This window comes from Pyxicephalus adspersus, chromosome Z (assembly GCF_032062135.1).
Source record: "Pyxicephalus adspersus chromosome Z, UCB_Pads_2.0, whole genome shotgun sequence".
NCBI classification, from domain to species: Eukaryota; Metazoa; Chordata; class Amphibia; order Anura; family Pyxicephalidae; genus Pyxicephalus; species Pyxicephalus adspersus.
The window spans coordinates 8,042,079-8,051,258 of NC_092871.1; the positions used below are offsets into that span (position 1 = coordinate 8,042,079).

At 38.7% G+C, this 9,180-nt stretch overlaps 1 protein-coding gene across 1 annotated transcript; it reads left to right on the forward strand.

The window, feature by feature from the left end:
- Positions 1–8,220: 8,220 nt before the first annotated feature.
- Positions 8,221–8,964, forward strand: LOC140343824 (olfactory receptor 1L6-like). The gene has a single exon (XM_072430705.1). It carries the CDS (start codon positions 8,221–8,223, stop codon positions 8,962–8,964), a length of 744 nt encoding a protein of 247 aa, XP_072286806.1.
- Positions 8,965–9,180: the final 216 nt, after the last annotated feature.

Consider the following 9,180-nt stretch of genomic DNA (forward strand, 5'->3'; position numbering starts at 1 on the left):
CTTGAACTTTAGCTAAACAAAAAAGTTAATTTATAACTCTCTACACTGAGTTGTGTTCTATCTATAGCAACCATGATAATACATTACTTTAACCTTTTTTCCCAATTTTTTTTAAACTGAAAAAGACTGATTACATTTTTTAATTCCACAAATATTAGTAGTAGAAAGTATTGTTGAGAAAAAACGTAATTGTTGATGTACAAGAAAGCTATACTCACAAAATAAATGTATTGTATCTGTAACATGTGCAGAAACCACAAGCATAGAGCCAATCCACTGTCCACATGGAGCACAGCATCTCACCTCCAGACCTCTTCAATCCTTTTACTCCCACCAAGGGCCAATTCATAAAGGTGTAGAGCGTTCACCATTAAAGTAAATCTTCATTTATCCTAGTGCAAAAATACACAATTGTGTACACGTAAAAAAATGTGCTACTTCTATTGTAAATTAAGGCCATTCTGTTTTTACAGCAATTTTTGACTAATAATTTAGTGGGATTTGCAAAGTAGCATCAGCAAACGGCTCTGCATTGTTCACTTACCCATTGTTCGTGCTGCTTTTTGCTTTTTGGTGTCTTTATACTTTGTTGTAATCAAAGCAGACATAGAGAAGTACAAAGTGTGCCAGTGAACAAGGTCTCCAGACCCTTCGCAGCCAACAGGGAACCCAAGCCAGTTCTGCACCAGGTCCACCATTGGCCACGTCTGTCATTGGTTGTAATGCTTCTCAAGTAGAAGGACAAAGAACCATCTCTCTAAAATGTATTTGTCTATACATGATGCATATCTAAAATATGAACAGGATTACGGAGCAAATCTATTTCTCTTTACTTCACTTTCCATACACTGATAACGCTGATGGAATTTATTCTTGAATTTAGGAATTTGAGATTCACCTACAGAATCTTTACAGTGAATTTGTTATTTATAGGTAAACCCATTCGTTCTTTTTTGTTCCAGGTCGCCAAAATGTGGTTCAGACGTCACAGCATTAAACAGAGTAAGTATAATATTGAATCATTTGTACTTTTATGTAACATATAATGGATGTACAGAATTCAAAACTTACGCCTATAAACTATTACAGTATTGGGGTCTCAATACAAACTGGTGCCAAGAAAAACATATGCAAGAATTGATTATATATCCAATCACCCCTTGTGGTGCCAGTCTTTATGTTCTTGTTTCCACCAGATCACAAGCCTTGTTTAAGCATAATATCTTAAATAAGCAAATTGGAAATACATCAAAATAACTCATGCTTCAAGTGTGTATCTAATGTCTAACTACTATATCTCCTTATTACACCAATGTATGTCATGAGCATTTCTTTCTAGGTAGAAAAGGTCTCTTGCTGGGTGTCCAAGGACAATCCCATGATGTTCCAGTGGATGGTCTATGTTTAGTCTACATTACTGTACAAAATGTTGTTGTATCCATATAGTTCACAAGGGTTTGGAGGACCTGATTAAGAACGGCTATGAGCATGTATAGAGCAATGGAATCTAATATAAGTTCTATTGTCATCATGGTTTTATTTGCTAATGTTATTCCCCACTGCACTGTGCACTTTATTCCTCCATATAGTACTATAGTAATTGATGTAAAATTCTGTTACTTGCTAACATGACTGCCAGATATGTTACCTGCATGAACACCATTGCTTGTATCCTACAAACCTATTACACTTTTTTGTCTGTAAAAAATTCTGTTAAAAAACCTAAACTAACATTATATTTTCACTATTGGCTATTTTAGCCCCCTTTTAGCCCACTTTCAGATATATCTGCTTGTATCTGAGTTATGTGGTTCTGGCCTGCCCAGTGAAGGCGGCCAAAGACCTGAACCCAGAAGAGGTGAAGATGCCTGAACATATCCCTCCTGGTTCTAAACTGGGCTACTGAATGATAAGCCTTAATATTGTAGAGATTCAGGAGTGATAGTGGTTGTGTAGTTTAGCTATGATCAGGGCTGATAAAGCCTCAAAAATGCTGCGTGTTGTCAGCTTACAACAGGGCTTTATAGCTGGGAGCATTTCTGGTGGGTCAACATGTATTTGTTTTAAATTAATGAAACTAGTATATGGACTTTTATTGCACAAACACATTGTATATGTTTTTTTATTTTTTTAAAATAATTAAATTAAATTAAATTTAAATCCAAAGGTATTTATCTATAAAATTAAATATAATTTTTTTTGTTCTTTCTATACAGCATAGCCCTAATCATCATCCATAAATATATGCGTGGATTGGTGCTCTGTTTACTTGGCCTTCGATATACCGTATGCATGGTTTTTCTATAATTATGTGTTATGATCCATGGCTTATCAGTATAAATTCTTTAGATATTTTGCACCATGTTGTGATTTTCATTATAACATCAGATTCATAATTAGTTGGTATATACATGGAGCCTCCAATGAATAAGTCTTTTGCTGGCTTTGTCCTGTTGGGGTTCTCCGATATGCCTCAACTTCTCCTTCCTCTGTCCTCCTTTTTCTTGGTTTCATACACCCTAAGCATTGCTGGAAACATCTTTCTGTCTTTGCTTATTATGTCACAGCGTCAGCTTCACACCCCCATGTACTTCTTGATGGGGAACCTCGCCTTTGTAGATGTTTGTTTTTCTTCCATTATTATCCCTAGGGCCTTGTATGGCCTCCTATCAGGAGACACCTTCATCTCCATCCATGGCTGCTTCATCCAGTTCTTCCTGTTTCTGGCAGTGGCCAACATGGACAGTTTTTTGTTGGCCATCATGGCCTTTGACCGATATTGTGCAATTTGTTTCCCCCTACGTTACCTGATAATCATGAACAGAAGAACATGTATCTATCTGGTGGCCTTCTCTTGGATCACGGCTTGTCTTCGCTCTACGTTCTACACTGTGCTGATTTCTTCCCAGATGTTCTGTAGTTGGGTTATCCAACACTTCTTTTGTGACGTTCCAGTAATAATGATGCTATCCTGTACAGACATTTCAGCATCACTGCACAATGCTGACTTCATTGAAAGTTCCATCTTCATCTTTGGCCCGGTGCTCTTTATCCTCATTACCTATATACTCATCATCAGAGCAGTGTCAGCACTACAGTCATCCCAAGGAAGGTGGAGGACCTTCTCTACTTGCTCATCTCATCTCACCATGGTCATCCTCCTCTATAGCTCAGTCATATTTATGTACTTTCGGCCCAGCTCCATCTACTCACCGTCCTATGATCGAGTCATCAGTGTAGTGTTCACCGTCATTAACCCAACACTTAACCCCTTTATTTACAGCCTAAGAAACAAGGACGTCAAAAATTCTGTAAGAAAAATGTTAAAGTAAACATAACAAATTGATTGAGGTTACATTACTGTTACATTTAGAAAACATGAGGTTATTAGGCAGACCAGATATTTTTAAAGTTGTGTCTATGAACAATTGCACATGAAGTGATATGGACATATCTCCATCATGGCCTGGGACCAGTATGATGCCAGTTTGATGTCTTGGTTTACACCACCATGTGTAGACAACCAAGAGGACATGAGTGGGGATTTCTTCGAAGACTACTCTACTTATATCAATGATGAACTATAACCTTTTCCATATTGCAACTTTGCTTTTATCCCTACTAATGTTATGTTCTGTTTCTGACTTGCTTCTAAGGAAATGACTGATTATGCAATGACATGCCCACTGGGGATTGTCAGTGTAACTGGGTGTATGGCTAGAGATGGGTGTATCAGTACTGCCAAGGCAGAAAGGGATCATTTAAATGTTGATAGTTCTCCTCAGCAGATCCAAACCAATGGGATGATGGATGGGCCAAACAGAGAAGGATTGGGTAGAAGAAAGTTTATTTAAGTGCATTAAATGCTGGGACTTATAGAGAACAGAATAGAACTTCTTGTATACTTGTTCCTCCCCACAAGCCATAATGTTCAATTAGTGATAATATAAGAAGATGAAGTTGGGCAAACCATAGACAAACCATCAAAATCTTAGTTTCTGCATGGAGACAGCCCAGTTTATCCATGGGTTTTTACTCCGGTGTGTTATTGTACATCTGAGAAGGAATGGGCTGTGTTAGGGATCAGACAACATCGCACATTTTTTTTTTTTGCTGGCCAGCCCAAAAGGGACCACCTTTATTATATCACGCTAGGTTACTCTCCTGATTTGGACTACAAACATCTTAACTTCTCCTCTTCTCAAAACTAACGGTGGCATTGGTTCTATACTCCTCATAGTAGCTGAAAATAAACTTAGCAAAAAGATACAGTAGTAGCTCAGTTCAATGTTAAGATATACACAGAATGTAAAGTTTTTTCGCTTTGTTGCTTGATTAGGAATGTATTTTATTTAAAGATAACATAACATTGTTGTTATAGGTGAAAGTATTTTATAGATACATGATATGTATTCTGCAATATTACTAAACATTGTAACATTTAGCATATATGGAATGTTTCCAAATTTGTTATCCAAATCCAAAATATTTCCAAATTTGTTACTAGAACCTTGTAGTGATACATTTGTGATTGCGCTTCAAACACTACAAAATATAAGTATGAATATGCCCATTTGGATGACGCCATTGACCTTTCAATCATCTGCAATGTGTAACACACTTGGAGGTCGGGGCCCTTCTAAGGTGTGGACTGGATTAACATCTTATTGCTGTTGTCAATTCAACTTAAATGTAACATTTCTTTTTAATTGTGTTTCAGTATATGTTATTGTTCACTAGCATAATGGCAGGAGGTTCAATTCAAATCTATATGGTTTACCGATGACTATCTTGATAATACATTAACTATTTGAATGCAAGTGGAGATTAGTTAAATACTGTTATACGTAATACTACTAAAGCTACACCTAATAAATTCTAAATTTCTCTGCACAAATAAAAATGTCTCATTTACATGGTAAAAGTCATGCAAAATATAAGTGGTTCAGCCAGGATTGGTATTCTCCAAAATATAGCTGACATTCATTCCAGTAATCTGCCATTTACAGAGCTCAATAGCTGAAAATGAAATATACAAACACATCTGAATGTGGAGCAGTGACTCCTTTCCCCTTCTATCTCTCAGTGTAAAAAATACAAGGCACGCCATTCTAATAACTGAAAAGGATAAACTTTGCCCTCCACTACTACTTGTAAGGATAAACCCATGTACCGTCCATCATTAATGTTCAGCACTGCATATGTTGGCGCTATATAAATCCTGTTTATGATTAATATTAATTAAGCAACCCAACATTTGGCCTAAAAAATCAATGTATCAGGAGTTTCTCTGCACCTTATACTTCAGCACCTTTTTTTTTTACAGGTTCTCATTAAAAGGACACCGTCACTGCCCATTTAGGGTATAATGACAGTGAACCTCATTTAGAAGGTGAACCTTTGTGATCCGGCAAACCTGAATGTATTTAATTTAATAAATTAATAAATTTATTAAATACATTTAATGTATTTAATAAAAAAATAATTTGGTATTAATTACCAAATGTTTGTCAGTCCTGGACCAGATCCATTCCAGGTTTGCTGGATCACTAAGGTTCTTCTATGATAGTCTATCTTCTCCAATCTCAGAGAGCTTCAATACATCAGGATCAGTGCCTTCCTAAAATTGTTCCTGTGCCCAATAGGTATACAAATCCATGGTTTCTCATCACCATCCCTTGTAACCCATATTCTTGCAGCTATACTGTAACAGAGCAGGGTTTTTGGGCACAGGTGTGGGGTGGGGCATTGATTACTCTCAGCACTCAGGCCTCAGCCCAAACAATATAATGCAAATCCCAGGAGAACCCCAACACTAGAACTTACTCAAGGTGGACTCCTGCATATAGCATGCCAAAATCCATATAATTCCAATTGCATAGCGCAAGCATGGATCTATAGTAAAAGAAAATCCATTGTCATGTCATCATATACAATGGAGGACCAGCAGTCCTGCATTATAAATGAGGACCCAACCACAACCCATTGGAGTCCATTGGCACTGGAGGAAAGAGTAGATCACCAGCTGCCAGAGGTGTAAATATTAAAGTAAGAAAAAAAATATTTATAATGTTACCCCAGACCAGGGGTCAGCAACCTTTACTATCAAAAGAGCCATTTTGCCTCCTCTTCCACTAAAGAAAAATAGTCTGGAGCCGCAAAACATTACACAGTTTATAAACTTTTAAAAGTTTTAATATTTTTTTAATTTTACCTGTTACAACAAGTGTGCATGTGTAGGCCTACTTTGAAATAAATTAAACACTGAACTATGCCCCTAGAAGCCTCCAGCTTCTAATGTATCATCCTGTTACATTAGCTGGAGGCTTCTAATGTAACAGGGTAGATTTTTTTGATGGGCAGAGTTCTTTATGTTCTGACGATGCCTTAGCGATGAAATTTTAAGGGGTGTTAGCCACAGGTGTCCCTCATTTGCAGCTTTAATTTTGTTCACCTGTACCCCCCAATCTTGAGTAATTGGGGTTCAGGTGCTAGAAGCCTCCAGCAATGTGTAACAGGGTAGATTATTTTGATGGGCAGAGTTCTTTATTTTCTGACGATGCCTTAGCGATTCAATTGTAGGTGGTGTTAGCCATAAGTGTCCCCCACTTGCACCTCTATTTTGGTCACCTGTACCGCCTCCCCCTCGTTCCAGAGAAATTGGGGTTCAGATGCTAGATGCTTCCAGCAATGTGTAACAGGGTAGATTTTTTTTGATAGGCAGAGTTTTTATGAATTTTTAGAAGGTGTTAGCCACAGGTGTCACGTACTTGCACCTCAAATTTTTTTCACCTGTACCCCCGTTTCCAGATAAATTGGGATTTAGGTGCTAGAAGCCTCCAACAATGTGTAACAGGGTGGGGGTTTTTTGATGGGTGGAGTTTTTAGGAGGTGTTAGCCACAGGTGCCCCCCACTTGCACCTCTAATTTTGTTCACCTGTACCCCCTTCCTGTTCCAGAGAAATTGGGGTCCAGGTGCCTCCAGCAATGTGTAACGGTAGATTTTTTTGATGGGCAGAGTTCTTTATGTTCTGATGATAGCCTAACAATTAAATTTAAGGGGGTGTTAGTCACAGGTGTCCCCCACTTGCACCTACATTTTTGGTTTTGTACATCTCCCCATTCCAGAGGAATTGGGGTTCAAAGGAGGGGGATGTCATTGTACACACCCATTTGTACACGCCCCGTGGTGGATTTATTTCACTGGTAGATTTTTTTAATTAGAACACCGGATAGGGAATCCACCTCCTCCGCAGTGTCTTGGGAGGAAGGGGGACCCCCATCAGAGATCTCCCCGCGGCAGCCGAAGGGAGCCACAACAAGGAGGCTGGAGAGCCGCATGCGGCTCCGGAGCCGCAGGTTGCAGACCCCTGCCCTAGACGTCAGTGTGCATTCACCCTTCCTGCAGTGCATGGATATTTTGACATTGGCCTAGAATTCATCTTTATTTAAATTCCTCTTTATTTACTAGCTCTACAGAGCCCAAGTGACTTTTAGGATGATTCTGAGACAGGGTGATGCACTAATAAATAAAATGTTTGATTATATGTTTTAATTGTTTGTTTGTTTGTTTGAGTGTTCAATAAAAAAAACTCATCAAAGTAAGATTTGATTTCCCTGTATACCTGACAAGGAAGGTGTATAGCGGTGCCATGTGGGAAATGTTTGGTCTCTCTAGGGTTCTGCACCATCTATATATTCTTCTTTGGTTCAGACAAAGACAATCCCAAAGCTCTCCTTCTGTTTATTAATACGAGCTGGAGGTCAGACAATGCAGTGAGGAGACACAGAGGGTTAATCTATATAATATATATGAGATTTACTCTATAGAACCTAGAATAGTGGGATATAATTATGTGACTGAGGTTGTTCTTCTCTTCCTATACAGACTAGTCCTTATCATTGGATCCCTCAATAAATACGCTGTATGTGTGTCATGCATTATGATCCATTTTTTTACATTTGTTATTAATGCATGAATGCTTTCAAACTACTCCTTAAATTCCATGATGCTCACCTTTTCAACACATAAGTGTCCAGTAACCCATGGAGCCTTCTGAGAATAAGACTTTTTCTGGTTTTATCCTGTTGGGTTTCTCGGATGTGCCTCACTTTTTTCTTCTCCTTGTCTCCTTCTTCCTGGTTACATATATTCTGTGCATTGCAGGAAACTCATTTATGATCATGCTTATTGTGTCACAGCCCCAATTTCATACCACCATGTATATCTTGATGGGGAACCTCGCCTTTGTAGATGTGTGTTTTACTTCTACTATTATCCCCAGGGCCTTGTATGGCCTCCTATCCAAAGACATTTACATCTCCATGCATGGCTGCTTCATTCAGCTCTTTCTGTTTCTGGCAGTGGCCAACATGGACGGCCTTTTGTTGGCGGTTATGGCCTTTGACCGACTTTGTGCAGTATGTTTACCTCTACGTTACCTGATAATTATGAACAATAGGACTTGTATCTGTCTGCTGGCTTTCTCATGGGTCATTGCTTTTCTCCAGTCTACTTTCTACACTGTGCTGACGTCTTCCCAGTCATTCTGTAGTTGGGTTATCCATCACTTTTTCTGTGATGTCCCCGTGCTAATGAAGTTGGCCTGCTCAGAAATGTCAGAAGCTCTGCAGATTGCCGACTATGCTATAATTTCCTTTATCATCCTTGGCCCAGTGCTCTTCATCTTCGGGTCTTATGTACTCATCGTCAGAGCAGTGTTGGCTATACAATCATCCCAAGGAAGGTGGAAAACCTTCTCCACTTGTTCATCTCACCTCACCATGGTCATCCTCCTCTACAGCACAGTCATATTTATGTACTTCAGGCCAACCTCCATCTACTCACCAACCTACGATCGATTCGTCAGCGTGGCATATAGCGTCATTAACCCAACGCTCAACCCCTTTATTTACAGCTTGAGAAACAAGGAGGTCAAAGGCGCTGTTCGAAAAATTCTATAACTGAAATGACAAATATTGGTATGGCTCAATGATCATTCATAGCTGAATTATTATTGTAGATAATTTTGCCATTGGCTTATTTTATCACACTTGTACAGACTTCTGATATATCCATATATCCATATATTTGATTAGTATTGAACAGCAAAAGATACAAAGAAACCCTGGGCTCAAATCCAGTGGATACACCTAACACCTCCAATATAGCAAAGATTT

Bases quoted from the DNA above. Each gene is read 5' to 3' on its own strand.
- LOC140343824 (XM_072430705.1), top strand. From the start codon at position 8,221: ATGTATATCTTGATGGGGAACCTCGCCTTTGTAGATGTGTGTTTTACT.